The 19,567-nt window shown below is 39.7% G+C and overlaps 2 protein-coding genes across 5 annotated transcripts; both read right to left on the bottom strand.

The window, feature by feature from the left end:
* Nucleotides 1–408: 408 nt before the first annotated feature.
* On the bottom strand, nt 409–9,487 carry LOC118389155 (CB1 cannabinoid receptor-interacting protein 1-like). 3 transcript variants are annotated; one of them, XM_052527470.1, is made up of 5 exons: nt 9,395–9,487; nt 3,349–3,398; nt 2,424–2,524; nt 1,676–1,820; nt 409–1,368 (listed from the first exon to the last, which is right to left on the bottom strand). In XM_052527470.1, the coding sequence occupies exons 3-5, from the start codon at nt 2,447–2,449 to the stop codon at nt 1,204–1,206; spliced, it is 336 nt and encodes a 111-aa protein (XP_052383430.1). In that variant the 5' UTR covers nt 2,450–2,524; nt 3,349–3,398; nt 9,395–9,487; the 3' UTR covers nt 409–1,203. The 3 variants fall into 3 exon arrangements, with proteins under 3 accessions (XP_052383430.1, XP_035634852.1, XP_035634851.1); XM_035778959.2 differs by lacking the exons at nt 3,349–3,398; nt 9,395–9,487 and adding an exon at nt 2,893–3,215; XM_035778958.2 differs by lacking the exons at nt 3,349–3,398; nt 9,395–9,487 and having other exon boundaries at nt 2,424–2,856.
* LOC118389156 (F-box only protein 48-like) lies at nt 4,052–12,555 on the bottom strand. 2 transcript variants are annotated; one of them, XM_035778961.2, is made up of 3 exons: nt 11,103–12,555; nt 6,311–6,649; nt 4,052–6,096 (listed from the first exon to the last, which is right to left on the bottom strand). In XM_035778961.2, exons 2-3 carry the CDS (start codon nt 6,605–6,607, stop codon nt 5,935–5,937), a joined length of 459 nt encoding a protein of 152 aa, XP_035634854.1. In that variant the 5' UTR covers nt 6,608–6,649; nt 11,103–12,555; the 3' UTR covers nt 4,052–5,934. The 2 variants fall into 2 exon arrangements, with proteins under 2 accessions (XP_035634854.1, XP_035634853.1); XM_035778960.2 differs by lacking the exon at nt 11,103–12,555 and adding an exon at nt 9,395–9,493.
* Nucleotides 12,556–19,567: the final 7,012 nt, after the last annotated feature.

Genomic DNA, 19,567 nt, shown 5'->3' with positions numbered 1-19,567 from the left:
TAGGCCTATGTCCTCATCCAGTTTCTAAACATAGACCGATACAGTAATGTTTAAATATGTGGAAAAATCGACCAATGAATATGAATGCCTCACCTACGGACTTGCCCATAAAGATGTTCGGTTGTAAGATTGACTATTGCACCTCTCTCTTTCACAGGCATGAATAGCCATACTGTACTAGATTTAAAAGATGAGGCCTAATTATTCTAACTGATTGGAATAGGATGTGCAAGTGGGCATGTGAATAAGGGAGCTTACACTGCTAATGAGGACAAGGAAGCAATGGCACAACTGTAGTCTATAAGCAGGCTTCTGAAATGAGAAATGGATCGTAAACACTTGGATCAATTTAAACAACAGCAACAACAAACGACTTATTCCAATTAATGCACAATTATGTTAATCAAGTACGCTAGTAACTGGTATGGGTTTATTTACTTTCACACTTTTCAATTACATTTATAACAGAACTGAACAGTTTAGGCAATCTGATATCAGTCTGCATCTGAAGAGCAAAACCTTTAGGCATAGGATTATTCAACCATGCATTTACAGGCAAAACTGAGACAAAACAATGATAGTGACCCACAACATAACAAGAGTACTTAATAGACTATAGAATATGAATATCTCCGTAAAATAATACAGAAGTTTTAACAAAAAAACTGTCTCACCCCTTTATAGGCTAATCACAATTGTGCTGTTCAGAAGTAAACAGATGTTCAAAGGCTGAAACAACACTAGAACTAACACATAGGATAACACAAATATAATGTCAATTTATTCATACAACTCACATCACACACACCTCACAGGTAATAAGCCAGGTTAGATACATTTCCACCCACAACTGTCTTCAATCCTGGTCCAGGAGGGCCACAGCTTCAGCTTGTGTGGCCAGAGCTGAGAGTCAACACAGCGGATGTTGTATAGCTGTGATTCCCAATGATATTGCTGATAATAACCTGACTATGTTTATTGATTACAACCAATTACAAACAACCCCCGAGATCAGCCTGGTCGATAACTGCCTCCCTCTCTCTAAAACAGACAATTATGGTGCTCAGTGACTTGAAACACATGCCTACAGTAAGGCTTTTTCCTCTTAAGTTGATGGTAAAATAGTTATTGTGTGCAACTCATCTCCTCTGCTTGTTTTTCTTCCGTTACTGGGCATTGGAAGGAGGAGTTGATTGGTGCTCCTCAATTGAACACCTCTTTGTTAATCCACATCAGGCTGCGCGTCTCATTGGGCTTACATTCATACTCGATGTTGGTGAATTTGTTCCCAAACTGGCATTGGTCTCGCTTGTAGTAGTTATAGTACTTTACCTGCCATATTGTCTCGAATTGGCCCGCCTTTCCAAACTGACACAAAAACACACAGAGAAAAGAAAGACATTAATTGAAAGGGCCTCAATCAGATGATGTTGTAGATGACTTTAAATCAATCAAACTGTATTTACTGTCTATAGCACATTTCTTACAACAAATGCATTTTGAAATGTCTGAAAAGAGTTTTAATAAGAGAATAGTGCTGATATCACTATTTTGAGTTACGTCTAAATATGAGAGAATGTACATTTATATTGCCAGAAGACACCATTTAATTATCAATAACTCAGTTAGTTACAGCTTAGTCAAACAATTAGGATGAAGTATTCTACTGGATTACCTCTATGCTGACTTGGACAGGTTGCCTGTCCCCACTCTTGGTGTGAGGCACTCCCTCTGTGTCGTACTGTCCATGGTACACCACTGACTCCTCATCTTTGGACTGCTGCTCTAGAGGGATGGTGATACCTCCGATGTTCATGGTGCTGGGAATATATGAAACAGACCCTTTAGTTAGTGGGCATCATTCCCAACCCCACCCTATGGGCCTGTAGCTTACCTGATTATAGGCTAATGGTAGACCCATTTTTAACGTTATTCTAGTTTTATTTCCTATCGGCAGTGAATTGTTGAGATGTAAATCAACAAGCAAAGGACACTTTCTGTCATCACCCTCATTGGTTTGATTAAAAATGCATTCACACACTGTGACAACACATTATTTATTAACGCAGAATATCCGTAGGCCCCCAGATGGCTACTGTAGCCTATGCTATTGCATCCAGGCTGTAGCCTATGCATTGTAAAATAGCCTGTAAGATATAGGGGGTATGCAGACATGCTTTTGCAGTCAACCCATTTGGTGGTACAGTACCATGCAGAAACATTGGCCTGTATGTCAGAAAAACAACATTTGATCAAACACTCAGGGAAGGCAGGATATAGCGCATGCATCATGCTGCATCCACAGACGCAATGTAATAAGCTATAATAAGGCTGACTGGTGAATTGTGTGTATTGTAAACGAATTCAATATTACTAATGCACATTTCCAGTGGTTTTCTTGATATATAGTGTTTTGTACTTACGTGGCATCTGCATTGGCCGGCTTCATAACCACCTCAACCTTGTACTTCGATCCTGTAAGCAATTTTATTGTCCTGCTCTGGCCGAATCTGGTCCCATCCACCTTGAAAAACACCGGTCCATCATTCGGTTGAATTTTTAGAGCGATGGCAATATTTATAATCGGTGGAACATCGTCGACCATGATTGAAACGTAGCCTTTTATGGTCTCGGGGCCCCCTATAATTATTATAGAGAAAGCGGAATGATGCAGCGATGGTGCATTTCCAAACGCACCAGAGGATGCTGTGACGTGTACAGCTGGCGAAAAGGGTAAAATCACTAACAATGATGGCTGCATCCCTCCCACACAGTTCCTCACTGAGGATAATCACCATACGGATTACAATTATCCATAGACTTCTGCCATATATAGTCCTACAAATAAAGATCTGATCTGAATGTACGTAATTATACACGGAGTGTACATACCATTAGGAACACCTTCCTAATATTGAGTTGCACCCTCTTTTGCCCTCAGAACAGCCTCAATTCGTCTGGGCATAGACTACAAGGCGTCGACAGCGTTCTACAGCGATGCTGCCCAGTTGTGACTCCAATGCGTCCCACAGTTGTGTCAAATTGGCTGGATGTCATTTGGGTGGTGGACCATTATTGATATACTAATAATGTTGAGCGTTAGTTATTGACTCACTCAAACTCGTGCGCATGGCGCCTACGCCCATACCCCGCTCAAAGGCACTACCAAGCCTTCAAAAACTATTCACACCCCTTGAATTTAAAAAAGTGTTGTGTTACATCCGTAATTTTATTTAACCTTTATTTAACTAGGCAAGTCAGTTAACACATTCTTATTTTCAATAACGGCCTAGGAACAGTGGGTTAATAACTCTGCCTTGTTCAGGGGCAGAACGAAAGATGTTTTACCTCGTCAGCTCGGGGATTCGATCTTGCAAAACAGTTACAGAGTTGAATGGCTGTGATAGGAGAAAACGGAGGATGGATCAACAAAATTGTAGTTACTCCTCAATATCAACTTAAATGACAGTGAAAAGAAGGAACAGAATAACAGAAACAAATATTCCATTAACCTACAGTGCATTCGGAAAGTATTCAGACCCCTTGACTTTGTCTACATTTTGTTACATTACAGCCTTATTCTACAATTGTTTCTTCATTCAACACACAAACCCTTATATAGACAAGTGTGTGCTTTTACGAATCATGTCCAATTTACCCTACATTGACTAAAATCAAGTTGTAGAACCATCTCAAGGATAACCAATGGAAACAGGATGCACTTGAGTTCAATTTCTAGTTTCAGAGCAAAGGGTCTGAATATTCATCTAAATAAGGTATCTGCTTTTTATTTTTGATAAATTTGCAAACATTTTTTTTTTAAAGTTTTTGTTTTGTCATTATGGGGTATTGTGTGTAGATTGATTAGGAAAACAAGTAATTTAATACATTTTAGAATGAGGCTGTAATGTAACAAAATGTGGAAAAAGTCAAGGGGTCTGAATACTTTTCAAATGCACTGCAAATGAAAGAGTGAAAATGGAGCTTGTACACAATAAACATATTCCAAAACATGTTTGCACTAAAGGCTCTAAAGTAAAACGGCAAAACATGTGGCAAAGAAATTAACTTTATGTCCTGAATACAAATAGTTATGTTTGGGGCAAATCCAATACAACACATCACTGAGTACCACTCTTCATATTTCCAAGAATGGTGGTGGCTGCATCATGTTATGGGTAGGCTTGTCATCGGCAAGGAGTAAGGAGTTTTTTAGGATGAAAATAAACTGAATAGAGCCAGCACAGGAAAAACATAAAGGAAAACCTGCTTTAGTCTGCTTTCCAACAAACACTCGGAGACAAATATACCCTGGAGTTACAAAGATGACATTGAATGTTCCTGAGTGGTCTAGTTACAGTATTGACTTAAATCTCCTTTAAAATCTATGTCTATGGCAAGACTTGAAATTGGCTATCTAGAAATGATCAACCACCAACTTGACAGAGCTTTAAGAATAAATACAAAATATTAGATGCAAATATTGTACAATCCATGTGTGCAAAGCTCTTATGACTTACCCAGTAAAACTCACAGCTGTAATCGCTGCCAGAGGTGATTATAATATTTATTGGGGTGTGAATATTTATGTAAATTAGATATTTCTGTATGCAATTAAAACATATTAAAAAAATACTAATACATTCATAAAAACATTTTTTATTTTGGGATATTGTGTGTTTAATTCAGGCTGTAACACAACAAAATGTGGAACAAGTCAAGGGGTATGAATATTTTCTAAAAGCACTGTAAATCTTTGTCTTATACCTACTACATGGTATATATACACAATCCATGTCTCAATTGTCTCAAGGTTTAAAAATAATTATCCCACCTGTCTCCTCACCTTCATCCACACTGACTGAAGTGTTTTTAACAGGTGACATCAAAAGATCATAGCCTTCACCTGGATAGTCTTATGTCACGGAAAGCTTTGTACACTCAGTATATTTTGTTTTTAGGTTGCTATATGCTTGCACAGATATACCAGCAGGATGTAGGCCCACACACTGTATTAAACTATAAATCAACAATTAACACTCTAGGGTGAACTATCCTAATGTTCAATGTCGGAATCCATTCATTTGAATATTGTTAGCTATATGCCTGTCCGAAGTGCTGACATTGGATCTTGTTAGAAACCGTAGAAAGTCTGTCAATTGATTTTAATTGGCTCTGTCCATGCTGCTGAAAGAGTGGACCTTTGTTAAAGAACCCGAAGTTTCATTGCAGTTTAATTTGTGGGTGTGGCTTTTGATACAGTGGCAGATAGTACCATAATTATAAAGACAAAGTCAATTGCCATATTTAAACTATCTGCAATAATTGAATTAGACTATTGAATATATTATGCACCACGCCAAATGTGTTTGTGCATCAAAATAATGTCTTTCAATGACTGTATGGTGATCCATGGTGATATAGCCTACAGTAACACATGAATATGCATGGCTGTACATGAAGTGAACACATGAACAGTCATGTCAAAATTAATTAAAATAGAAAATATAGTGCTCCAGCCCCATATATCTGATACAGTGCATTATAAGTATTATTGTATACAGTATAACTCATATACACACTGTCAACCAAAGGAGTTTAAATAGCTAATAAATACTGCCAAGTAGTAAAAGTGCTAAACTTTAGTGCTATACTGTAAATGCAAATTAACATCTTAATAGTCCACTTTATTCAGTGTGGTGAAGGCCCAATTGTATCACTGATTTAGGAATTCATTAAAGGGTATCGTTATTTTCCTGGAATATAGCCTACCATATATTAATGTATAACAAAAAAAGAAATACACGTTTGTGATTATTAACCATAATCACATAAAACTGTATAAAAGGTATAAAACAAATCAATAAGTGCTTAAGACATAATTATAAAATAAAATCTAAAAGGTTAATTCATAGCTCTTTATGGGATTTGCATCTATCTCTCCAGCTCTGCTTCCAGAATCTCGCCCCAAGTCTCGACATCCAATGAGCACATGTTCCTGTCCAGTAATTCATCGGCAGAATGAATGTTGCTGTATCGTCCCCTTAACCATTCGCTCTTCAGAAAACCTCTCCTGTAGTTCCGCACCAGGGTGACCTAATGAGAAGTAATTAAAGAATGACAAAGGCATTTGTTATTGAGATAATGCTCTTTGGATGAGTGCCATTTATCGTATTAACGTTTTGTAAGGGGGGAGTGTGATGTCTATTATAAGTCTATGATATTTGCGATCTGACAATGATGTTATAGGCAGGTATTCCAGTAGTCTAGCATAACTGAGGTGAAGCTGTTTAAAAACCAACAGACCCACCTTCCATGACAGTCCATACTGTCTGTCCCCATCAATCTCCTGTTGACAGAAAGCTCGCACAGTCAGGCAATGATTCCTCCAGAGGTGGTCGCTGTCTTCAATGATGTGGTGCCACAGTTTGCAGGTCAACAATGCACTACATAAGCTGTCAATGTCCAGTTCACTAAATATCTTCAAGCTCATTTCCGTGGGCAGCATTTCGGCAAAGTTGTGTGGGCATGTCTCTGTGGCAGAGGTCAAAGTGGGCCTTCTTTCACAGACAGAATAGGCATTGGCAATCCTTTTGGAGACATACATACTGCATAGTTCAGTGTCCCACACTTTGATTTAACAGTGGCCCTGTGAAAAAGTTTGATCATGAGCAAGGGCACGGTGCAAAAACAATGATTATAAAGGCTTAATACCTATACCTAGCTACCTGTACAATTAATTCAAGTCTAAGTGCCTAGTGCTCGGGGTTGTCACTGTACAGGGACATATATGGGTCTGGGTCAGAGCAATGGACTAGCTCTGGGGCTTGCTAGCCATGGTTTTGTTAGCCATTTAACATTATCTAGCTAGGACACATTGATTTCATGGCTTACAACTAGAAGCACTTGCCACTCTTATTCTTGGTTAGAATGCAAAGTAGCAAGTAAGCTATCTAGCAACATGAACAATTTGTGTAAATTAAATTAACACCAACCTTTGCATTATGCCAGCTAATACCACATCGGGTGGGTGAAACGAGCACAGCTAGCTACTTATACTTGAGATAGCTAGCCAGGCCCGATTCGATTGAACTCGGCGTGGTGTAACGTTTGCATGCTATTTTGTTAATTTCGTTGTGTCAAATACATTGTAAAGCTTGGTTAGACAAGATATGAACCTTGTATTCCCATATGTTACGTTTGATCCCGGAGCTCCGAGGCATGCATCAAAATCGCTAAGCAGTGTACTTCAAAGCAATGTGCCAATGCCTCAATCGCTTTAACAGAAGTACGTGATCAATGACATTGGTTTTGTCGAACAACCACCTGATTGGTTTCAATCTTATTATAGCTCAGTCAAAGACAGTACAGAATGAAGATTGGAGGCAGAAACTGCTTCTATAGAAATCCTGTTCACAATTGTAGGCGATATCATGGCGACGTTGGCTAGCTAAGGGAATGTGCAGAAATATGTCATCGGGGCTAACGGTCGTCTCGCGCAGAAATGTGCATGTGCAGGCTGTCTTCTCAAATCAATGATGCCATATTCACAGGTTTTCCACCAAATTGGGCTACTTTGAAAACGATGCTGCGGGCGAAATTGTATTCGTCGCGGATTTTGGGCTCCTTCTAAATTGCACCCTGGCGGCCATAGTATTTCTCTGAAAAATTATATATAATTCACTGTGACCTGCTACTGCTGCTGGGGGTGAGTAAGTGGTGGAGAGCCGGGGGGGGTGTGCATTGAGAGCACTAGTTGAGAGAGTGCTGCAGCAGAGTCAGCTGAGTCACATGCAGACAAGACCGGGCACGCGCGTTCGCCATCGCACACATGTTGATTTTATCCATCCATACAGACGTGATCAGGACACAGGTTGAAATATCAAAACAAACTCTGAACCAGTTATATTCATTTGGGGACAGGTTGAAACGCATGAAACATTCATTACAATTTAGCTAGCTGGTTTGCTGTTGCTAGCTAATTTGTCCTGAGATATAAACATTGGGTTGTTATTTTACCTGAAATGCACAAGGTCCTCTACTCCGACAATTAATCTACAGAGAAAAGAGTAAACCTAGCTACTTTCGAGTAATCTCTCCTCCTTCAGTCTACTTATTTTCCTCTTCAGACTTTATATGGCGGCTGGCAACCAACTTTAAGTTGCATTACCACCACCAACTGGACTGGAGTGTGGACCTCGGTTCATCTTTCAATCAGCCACGCGTGTATATGCTTGTTGATGCACGCGAGCAGTTTAGATGAAATTATTGAATAACATGCATTTTATTTTGCAAGGCTCACGCACGTAATGCAAGTGGTGTAGTCAACATGTCCTGGAGACAGAGAAACACACACACGTCGTGACAACTACTTACCAGTTGCAGGTAGGCTATTTAGATTTGGTCATTATGGATCCACCCTTTTTTCCTAAAACATTTTAACGTGCTAGAACTGATATAACAGCAATGAAGCAATGGAAAATGACTTTAGGCGCACTAGAACTCTTTAGATAAATTTGCTTAGAGATGGTTTAAAGTAAACTGCATTCTAATGGTCTTTTCTTTTGTATAACAGTATCAAGCGATGGGTTTTACTCATGCTCAGTTCTATGGGGAAAAAGTTCACAATGAAAATTACATTAAAATGTGTATCTATTGGCCATCAAGTAGGCTATTCATTTCGATGCCTTTGCAGGCTACAGGAGCCAATTGATACAATAAAATATATTGAAATGGCAATATCACTGGAGTCAATTTGTGCCACTTGGAGCTGGCAAACAGATTTAATAAATAGCCTATAACTCTGTTGTTGTAACCTTGTGTTATTATGCAATTATTAATGCCCATGTTTAGTTAATTAAATTGGAAGTTATCAATTGTGATCATGGTCACAGCTCTATAGCAAATGTATCATCCTCCACATTTAGTGTCAGTTTCATTGTGAACTTTTCCCTGGAATGAGATGTTGGCCTATCAGGGCCTATAGGCTACCTGCATCTAGCTCAGAAACCCATGGAGAAGTTGAATTGCAATTATAAACCCAGATTTTAGTCAGTAGCCTATGCCTTTGAAATAAGTAAATCTCACAAATAGGCAATTTATAACGGTTTGAAGTTATCACATCTGGCATATGACGGAACATAGCCCAACGTTCGTTTTTTAAAGTTAATCCAAATGTTTCTCGTACAGAGATTGCGAGATCACTCAAATCTAGGTAGTGACTTTCCTTTAATTAACAGTTCGAGGAAATGTACGAATAATTGTTCTCATTGACTAGTGTAACGTTACACTGTGTTGATCAAAGCCTCGCGTAATAATGGGGAAACAATCGTGTATTTCTGATTGTATTATCTGTTCAGATAAAAGAGTATGAAAGAACCAAACATTTACCTACCCCAACAAATGTGTAGACCTCCTTGACAGCTCACGGTTTAAATATCCCTTCCGTTAAAAATCTTGTTTACCTACGACGATGACGTAGTCATAGTTTATAGGCCGGAGCATGCGTACATGCTCAACACGAGCAGCGAAGCTAGGGTTAGTTCGATTTGCAACCCCCGGTTCCGCGTATTAGTGGAGACTTTACTTTAGGGCCAATGGAATGGTCTAAATTAAAATGTGCCAACTAATCTCAACTGGGGCACAGGACCATGCAAAACGATAGAAAATATAATATCTTTGAGATGAACATAACATTTGTGTAACATCAAGGCTAATCAAAACAAAGGTCCTAAGGAAATGTATTAAATGATACATGTTTAGGCCTTTTACTTGTAAGGGCTGGGTAACAACAATACAAAACATTAACAATATGTAGTGCACAAGATGCGCTTACTACTTTAACTGCATAATTCACTTCAGCACAACATTGCTTTCACATAAACCAAAAACAGTGGCAAAAAAACATTTTATTGGAGGGCACCAGACCTGGGTTCAAATACTATTTAAAATATCTCAATTACTTTCACATACAACTAGTTGAATATTGGAATGTATTTGGAAATACACAAATACACTGACTCAAATAAATTCCCATACATTTAACCCAGGTATTTGAAAATAGTATTTGAAATACAATTTGGAAGACTATTTTTATTTATTTTTTTATTTATTTTTTTACAAATAACCATTAAAATACTAAAATAAAATACTAAAATAAAGTACCACTTAAGCAGTTTTTTGGGGTATCTGTACTTCATTTTACTATTTATATTTTTGACAACTTTTACTCCACTACATTCCTGAAGAAAATAATGTACTTTTTACTCCATACATTTTACCCGACACTCAAAAGTACTTTGTGTAATTCACACACTTATCAAGAGAACATCCCTGGTCATCCCTACTGCCTGTGATCTGGCAGACACTCTAAACACACATTTTTTGTTAGTAAATTATGTCTGAGCGTTGGAGTTTAAATTAAAATCACAAGAAAATCATTCCGTCTGGTTTGCTTAATATAAGGAATGTGAAATGACTTCTGCTTTTACTTTTGACACTTAAGTACATTTTTGCCATTACATTTACTTTTGATACCTAAGTATATTTAAAAACAAATACTTTCAAAACTCAATTCAGAAAAGGAATACGTTTCAAGCACTACACTCCATGAACTACTCGATCAACAAAACAGCCTAGATCTACAGTATAGTGGTGAAACTGCTCAGGTTCAAAGACAAGGAGATTCTCAGAAGAGCCAAGTGCCTGAAGGGAACCAAAATCTTAATCAATGAAGACTTCTCCGAACTGCTGCCACGACTAATTTAAGAACGAAAATAAGGCAACATCGCTTAGAGTTGCCGACTTTCTCACTACCAAATAAGGGACAAAAGGTGACGTGTGCATGGCGAGTGCACAGTGCCACGGCAGTGTGGGTATGGTGTTGTGTGAATGAATATACAGTGTACATTCATATTCAATTGGAAAGGCAAACATTTTTATATTCCATTTAGTCTATAACTTTACTAAAATGGCATTATTATGTTAACTTCTGTGAATAAACCAAACAATAAATGAACAAAGAAATAACAATTTGGACCTTCACAGCAAAAAAACAAAAAAACATTTCAAATGCAAGAGGAAGAGGGGCATGAGTCACTCACCAAGTCTACTTTTTCCATGGATATTTTTTGCTGCTCTTGACTGATTCAAGCAGTCCTTTGTCCTTTTGCATAGCCAGAGAGAAGTCCTTACATGACAAATCACAATTCACAGATATTTGAAGTTCATTTGTGATCAGCTCTGTGCTGCATCGGTTTCTTGAGCCTGACCATTTAAATGGACATCAGAGAAAATCCTCTCTACAAAAGGCATTTGAGCCTGGCATACTGAGAACAAATGAGACTAATCCTGAACATGTTGATCAAGTTGGCTTTCTCTAGGTTTTGAAAAACTGCCACCCACTTCTCACTGGTGGATTTTGTGGTATCCTGTCTGGCTTTCTGCATTTCCTCCCGGCTAGCACAAAACTCTTCATAGAGTTGGTCCATACTGACTGTCTCTGTCATTTTGAGGGCAACCACCACTTGCTCCAGGTCAGTGAAGGAGAGCTCATAGAGGCCAATCGGTTTCAGTTTCACCATGACATTTTCTGGTGACAAATCAAACCACTTGTCAATGTATGTAATGATACTCTTCAGTGCCACAGGGCAGGTCTCCCCAAGGGACCTGAAGTATGAAGTAAGAGCTGGCCAGCTTTGCAGGATACGATCTACAGCTGGATGAAGCGAGGGCCAATCGTGTACAAACATGTCGCAGAATTTTACGCCACTCAATGTCAACAATGGCAAAAAAATGCACCCAGTTCCTCTCTTCGGGAAGCATATACTGAGAAGCGCATGTAGAGCTTTAAAACAATTGTCTCAATGCTGTCCACTGACAGCAGGCGTGCTTGCAGGCATTATGAGCTATGTGAGCTTTCAGAATGGGATTGTTGGCGCTGCTCAATAACTGGTAAACGGAGTGGTGTTTTCCAAAGTTGACATTGGCATAATCTGCTGCATAGGCTGTGATGTGTCTAATATCCAGTTCATGCTTTTCCAGACAGTTCATCAGAGCTTGATGTATGACATTTGTAGTTTCATCACAACTTGCACTGCACTGCACTCCATTCCATTCCATTCCATTCCATTCCATTAGACACATAAATATCACACGCACTGGAAACATTTGTCTATTTCCCTTGTTTGAGGCATCACTGGCAACTAAGAAATACACGGGCTCACCTTCGGACGGTACATATCATCCAAAATATCCCGCACAGTTACGAATAATGCACCGATATTGCTAGCACCTTTAGCTAGCATGGCCTTCTTGTGCATTTCCATGGATGCATGCTGAGTTAAGTCATTCTCCCCTCCATGGCCAATTGAGAATTCCCGACGGCATAAAGTACAGAACGCTTTCATCGAGTCACCACTGACGGGCTTAACCCACGTCTTTGTTGCTTCCAATTGTTTGTTGTAGCTGCACAGTATTTTATTTTTTGCAGGTTTATCCATATTTCCTTGACCTGCCAAACCGACTGAACAACAGAAATTACTTTGCAGGAATTGGCGCGTTTATGCCATACTGTGATTGGATGAATATACGGGACAAGGGAGGTCCGGTATGGGACAAACCAATTTAGCCCAATGTAAGGGACATCCGGGCTAATACGTGACAGTTGGCAACCCTACGACATACACACAAATATTTACGCTAATTTGTTCATACGTTTTATCTAAACTCATGACCAAAAACACACATTGCTCTAAATGTCATAACCCTAGGAAGCCTTCAGTGGTGTTATGTGGACTGTGTCAATGGAAGTACAGGAAGTGTAGCCCTATTGATAACACTAACACACATATGGTTGTTTGGGACATGTGGGGCATGCACTTCTATGTTTCCTTTCCACTCTGGATGATTCCGACTGTGTATCTCTCCTAGTTGGGCAAGATATCAACCCTGATAACATGGTTTTTAACCCATTAGATATCAACGAAGCGAATGCTAAATACAGTATAATAATTGTGTTGATTCAGATTTAAATTTCCTGAAATGTACCTGAAATAAGTCTTAGCACTTCTGATTAATATAATGTTAATTTAACAACCTGTATAGCAGTTGATCTAATTCCAAGACAAGCTCATTTTCCAATTTCTAACTTTCATTTGAACATTCGCAGTCTTCCTAAAAATCTTGACCACCTTGTTCATTATCTGTCTTCTCTTAGTCATGCATTTTCCATTGTTGCCTGTTCAGAAACATGGTTGACAGAGGAGACAACCATGCTTTATGACATGTCTCCTTATAATGCTGTTCACCACCGTAGAACATCCTTCTGTAGCTCAGTTGGTAGAGCATGGCGCTTGTAACGCCAGGGTAGTGGGTTCGATCCCCGGGACCACCCATACGTAGAATGTATGCACACATGACTGTAAGTCGCTTTGGATAAAAGCGTCAGCTAAATGGCATATATTATATTATATTATTATTATCTAGAGTGGGAGGAGTGTCCATTTTTGTTCATAAACGTTTTCAATTATTTGTAAGAGAGGACCTCGCACTTACATAGGATAACATTGATGTTGAATCTCTTTTCATAGAAACTCCTTCCGGTTCATTTTTTTGGTGGTAAAACGTGGTAATTGGATGCATCTATCGGCCACCCGATTCTGACATTGGTAGTTTCATTCATATCCTTGCATCAGCCTCGGATTTGGTTAATAATGAAGATTTTGGAATACTTTATACTCCAGCTATCTTTATCCCCTCGTCTATAAGCGCACAAGAGAGACCGGTTCATCCGCCACCCTTATTAATAATATTTGTACAAATTATTTGAATAATGTGGCTAATACAGGTATACTTTATACTGCCATCTCTGACCACTTTCCAATTTTCCACTTCTCTTTGTCAGCAGGAAATGAACAGACGGGAATGCATTTAATGTGCATTTAATGTAGAATATTTAACTAAAGTAATTGTGTGTGTGTTTTATTAAGAGGTTGATTGGTGATATTTTATGGAAAATGTTTTATAATCAGGCCGATGTGGTCTGCTTACAATATTTTTCTCACATCTTTCAATTCTGTATTTCACCACTGCTTTACCTTAGTTAATAAACCACATAAGAGAGCAGCAGAAGGGTTCCCCTGAATTCTGAAAATTGCAGAAAGTATAAAAACAATTTTACTCACCAACTTCGGATATCCAAAATAAGTTATTTTACTAAAAAATTCCAAGAATCCTTAAACAATATAAAGTAAACTTGGAAAATCATCAATCAATTGTTGAAGAAGAAAAATGCATTTACAACTATTCCATCTGAATGTATTGTTGGAAATAAGACCTATAGTGATCCTGATGTTATTTCATGTGAATTTAATAACTTTTTTGTGAATGTACAGTGCCTTGCGAAAGTATTCGGCCCCCTTGAACTTTGCGACCTTTTGCCACATTTCAGGCTTCAAACATAAAGATATAAAACTGTATTTTTTTGTGAAGAATCAACAACAAGTGGGACACAATCATGAAGTGGAACGACATTTATTGGATATTTCAAACTTTTTTAACAAAACAAAAACTGAAAAATTGGGCGTGCAAAATTATTCAGCCCCTTTACTTTCAGTGCAGCAAACTCTCTCCAGAAGTTCAGTGAGGATCTCTGAATGATCCAATGTTGACCTAAATGACTACTGATGATAAATACAATCCACCTGTGTGTAATCAAGTCTCCGTATAAATGCACCTGCACTGTGATAGTCTCAGAGGTCCGTTAAAAGCGCACAGAGCATCATGAAGAACAAGGAACTCACCAGGCAAGTCCGAGATACTGTTGTGAAGAAGTTTAAAGCCGGATTTGGATACAAAAAGATTTCCCAAGATTTAAACATCCCAAGGAGCACTGTGCAAGCGATAATATTGAAATGGAAGGAGTATCAGACCACTGCAAATCTACCAAGACCTGGCCGTCCCTCTAAACTTTCAGCTCATACAAGGAGAAGACTGATCAGAGATGCAGCCAAGAGGCCCATGATCACTCTGGATGAACTGCAGAGATCTACAGCTGAGGTGGGAGACTCTGTCCATAGGACAACAATCAGTCGTATATTGCACAAATCTGGCCTTTATGGAAGAGTGGCAAGAAGAAAGCCATTTCTTAAAGATATCCATAAAAAGTGTTGTTTAAAGTTTGCCACAAGCCACCTGGGAGACACACCAAACATGTGGAAGAAGGTGCTTTGGTCAGATGAAACCAAAATGGAACTTTTTGGCAACAATACAAAATGTTATGTTTGGCGTAAAAGCAACACCCTGAACACACCATCCCCACTGTCAAATATGGTGGTGGCAGCATCATGGTTTGGGCCTGCTTTTCTTCAGCAGGGACAGGGAAGATGGTTAAAATTGATGGGAAGATGGATGGAGCCAAATACAGGACCATTCTGGAAGGAAACCTGATGGAGTCTGCAAAAGACCTGAGACTGGGACAGAGATTTGTCTTCCAACAAGACAATGATCCAAAACATAAAGCAAAATCTACAATGGAATGGTTCAAAAATAAACATATCCAGGTGTTAGAATGGCCAAGTCAAAGTCCAGACCTGAATCCAATCGAGAATCTGTGGAAAGAACTGAAAACTGCTGTTCAAAAATGCTCTCCATCCAACCTCACTGAGCTCGAGCTGTTTTGCAAGGAGGAATGGGAAAAATTTCAGTCTCTCGACGTGCAAAACTGATAGAGACATACCCCAAGCGACTTACAGCTGTAATTGCAGCAAAAGGTGGCGCTACAAAGTATTAACTTAAGGGGGCTGAATAATTTTGCACGCCCAATTTGTCAGTTTTTGATTTGTTAAAAAAGTTTGAAATATCCAATAAATGTCGTTCCACTTCATGATTGTGTCCCACTTGTTGTTGATTCTTCACAAAAAATACAGATTTATATCTTTATGTTTGAAGCCTGAAATGTGGCAAAAGGTCGCAAAGTTCAAGGGGGCCGAATACTTTCGCAAGGCACTGTATGTTCCTCTCTGTCAATGAAAATAGAGAAAACTGATGGAAATCCATTGGATTACATTAAATGACATTTCCCTTCTCTGCTTCAGTTTGATTCACCTGATGTTATGGAAGTGATGGAGGTAATTGGTAACTTAAAGATATCAGCAGAAGGTCATGATGAGACTGGTGCCTCTTTGGTGAAATCAGTGTCTTCCTTGATTACTGAGCCTCTAATGTACTGTATATCTTCACTAAATCTATGCAATCTGTTATTTTCCTAAAGATTAGAAAATTGCGAAAGTTACGAATTATCACACAAATATCTGTACCACCATGTTTTTCTAAAATCCTAGAAAAATTGGTGTATCAGAGAATGTTTAGACATTTAAATCAACACTGTGTTCTATATGAGCACCAATATGGTTTTCGTGAAACTACTCCACAGATATTGCTCTTTTGCATCTTTACAGCCCTTAACAATGAATACACACTTGGTATATTTTTAGAGTTATCCAAATCTCTTGACATGGTCAAGAAATGTTACTTTCCAAATTGCATTATTGCTATTTTCATGATTAAACATATAATTGGTTATATAGTTCTGTTTATGATAGAGAACTATTTGTTTATGCATACGGCTGTGTATCTACAAGGGCCAAGATATCCTGTGGCGTCCCACAGGGTTCGATGATTGGACCTTTGTTATTCCTAATCTATATCAATGACTGTCACGCCCTGACCATAGAGAGCCTTTTTATTCTCTATGTTGGTTAGGTCGGGGTGTGACTAGGGTGGGTAATCTAGGTTGTTTTTTCTATGTTCTATGTTTATCGTTGTCTCTGATTGGGGATCATATTTAGGTAGCCATTTCTCCACTGTGTTTTGTGGGGTCTTGTTTTTTATTTTATTTATTTCACCTTTATTTAACCAGGTAGGCTAGTTGAGAACAAGTTCTCATTTGCAACTGCGACCTGGCCAAGATAAAGCATAGCAGTGTGAACAGACAACACAGAGTTACACATGGAGTAAACAATTTAGCAAGTCAATAACACAGTAGAAAAAAATGGGCAGTCTATATACAATGTGTGCAAAAGGCATGAGGAGGTAGGCGAATAATACAATTTTGCAGATTAACACTGGTGATAAATGATCAGATGGGCATGTACAGGTAGAGATATTGGTGTGCAAAAGAGCAGAAAAGTAAATAAATAAAAACAGTATAGGAATGAGGTAGGTGAAAAAGGGTGAGCTATTTACCAATAGACTATGTACAGCTGCAGCGATCGGTTAGCTGCTCGGATAGCTGATGTTTGAAGTTGGTGAGGGAGATAAAAGTCTCCAACTTCAGCGATTTTTAATTCGTTCCAGTTACTGGAACGAAAGGCGGCCAAATGAGGTGTTGGCTTTAGGGATGATCAGTGAGATACACCTGCTGGAGCGCGTGCTATGATTGTTGCCATCGTGACCAGTGAACTGAGATAAGGCGGAGCTTTACCTAGCATGGACTTGTAGATGACCTGGAGCCAGTGGGTCTGGCGACGAATATGTAGTGAGGGCCAGCCGACTAGAGCATACAAGTCGCAGTGGTGGGTGGTATAAGGTGCTTTAGTGACAAAACGGATGGCACTGTGATAGACTGCATCCAGTTTGCTGAGTAGATGTTGGAAGCCATTTTGTTGACATCGCCGATCGAGGATCGGTAGGATAGTCAGTTTTACTAGGGTAAGCTTGGCAGCGTGATTTGTTGCGGAATAGAAAGCCGACTCTGGATTTGATTTTTGATTGGAGATGTTTGATGTGAGTCTGGAAGGAGAGTTTGCAGTCTAGCCAGACACCTAGGTTTATAGATGTCCACATATTCAAGGTTGGAACCATCCAGGGTGGTGATGCTTCGGGCATGCGGGTGCAGGCAGCGATCGGTTGAAAAGCATGCATTTGGTTTTACTCGCGTTTAGGAGCAGTTGGAAAAGGAGTGCTGTATGGCATTGAAGCCCGTTTGGAGGTTTGATAGCACAGTGTCCAATGACGGGCCGAAAGTATATAGAATGGTGTCGTCTGCGTAGAGGTGGATCAGGGAATACAGAGAAAAGAGTCGGCCCAAGAATTGAACCCTGTGGCACCCCCATAGAGACTGCCAGAGGACCGGACAGCATGCCCTCCGATTTGACACACTGAACTCTGTCTGCAAAGTAATTGGTGAACCAGGCAAGGCAGTCATCCGAAAAACCGAGGCTGTTCAGTCTGCCGATAAGAATATGGTGATTGACAGAGTCGAAAGCCTTGGCGAGGTCGATGAAGACGGCTGCACAGTACTGTCTTTTATCGATGGCGGTTATGATATCATTTAGTACCTTGAGTGTGGCTGAGGTGCACCCGTGACCGGCTCGAAACCAGATTGCACAGCGGAGAAGGTACGGTGGGATTCGAGATGGTCAGTGACCTGTTTGTTGACTTGGCTTTCGAAGACCTTAGATAGGCAGGGCAGGATGGATATAGGTCTATAGCAGTTTGGGTCCAGGGTGTCTCCCCCTTTGAAGAGGGGGATGACTGCGGCAGCTTTCAATCCTTGGGGATCTCAGACGATATGAAAGAGAGGTTGAACAGGCTGGTAATAGGGGTTGCGACAATGGCGGCAGATAGTTTCAGAAATAGCGGGTCCAGATTATCAAGCCCAGCTGATTTGTACGGGTCCAGGTTTTGCAGCTCTTTCAGAACATCTGCTATCTGGATTTGGGTAAAGGAGAACCTGGAGAGGCTTGGGTGAGGAACTACGGGGGGCGGAGCTGTTGGCCGAGGTTGGAGTAAGGCGGAAGGCATGGCCAGCCGTTGAAAGTGCTTATTGAAGTTTTCGATAATCATGGATTTATCGGTGGAGACCATGTTCTAGCCTCAGTGCAGTGGGCAGCTGGGAGGAGGTGCTCTTGTTCTCCATGGACTTCACAGTGTCAGAACTTTTTGGAGTTGGAGTTACAGGATGCAAACTTCTGCCTGAAGAAGCTGGCCTTAGCTTTCCTGACTGACTGCGTGTATTGGTTCCTGACTTCCCTGAACAGTTGCATATCACGGGGCTATTCGATGCTATTGCAGTCCGCCACAGGATGTTTTTGTGCTGGTCGAGGGCAGTCAGGTCTGTGTATCTGTTGACTGCTTATCTAAAATGGTGAGGAAGTTACAAAGAATGACCAGGCATCCATAGCTGTCAGGATACATATTGTTTTTTTAGGGAGCGTTTGACAGTGATGTCTTCTTGTTTTGTGAGATCCTGTTTCAGCGGAGGTATATTTGGAGGGCCAGTTGGTCAGGAAAAACAGAGTGTGGAATTTGAGTGAGATTGAGGGCATCTATATCTGCCGGGGTGTTACGTTTATGTGTAGTTGACTGCACTCCATAGCTTCACATATTGTTTTTTTTGTCTTCTTGTTTTGTGCGTTTCAATGTTATTTATTATTATCAGGACAATGACCTTGCTGCTGTAACTTCTACCGTACTTCCCCTTCTCTTTGCTGATGATACCAATTTTATTTTATCACAATCATTTTGATTCACTAATTAATTAAGCAAACTCCGGTATGGCCAACTT

Source organism: Oncorhynchus keta, chromosome 10 (genome assembly GCF_023373465.1).
Source record: "Oncorhynchus keta strain PuntledgeMale-10-30-2019 chromosome 10, Oket_V2, whole genome shotgun sequence".
NCBI lineage: Eukaryota > Metazoa > Chordata > Actinopteri > Salmoniformes > Salmonidae > Oncorhynchus > Oncorhynchus keta.
This window is presented reverse-complemented; position numbering and strand designations above follow the sequence as displayed.

Excerpts from the sequence above, each read along its gene's own strand:
- LOC118389155 (XM_035778958.2), bottom strand. The coding sequence starts at position 2,761 with ATGCAGCCATCATTGTTAGTGATTTTACCCTTTTCGCCAGCTGTACAC. Across the intron at positions 1,821-2,423 it reads CCGGCCAATGCAGATGCCAC|CACCATGAACATCGGAGGTA; the intron begins GTAAGTACAAAA and ends ATATATTCCCAG. Across the intron at positions 1,369-1,675 it reads CTGTCCAAGTCAGCATAGAG|TTTGGAAAGGCGGGCCAATT; the intron begins GTAATCCAGTAG and ends TTTTTGTGTCAG.
- LOC118389156 (XM_035778961.2), bottom strand. The coding sequence starts at position 6,607 with ATGTATGTCTCCAAAAGGATTGCCAATGCCTATTCTGTCTGTGAAAGA. Across the intron at positions 6,097-6,310 it reads AGTATGGACTGTCATGGAAG|GTCACCCTGGTGCGGAACTA; the intron begins GTGGGTCTGTTG and ends ACTTCTCATTAG.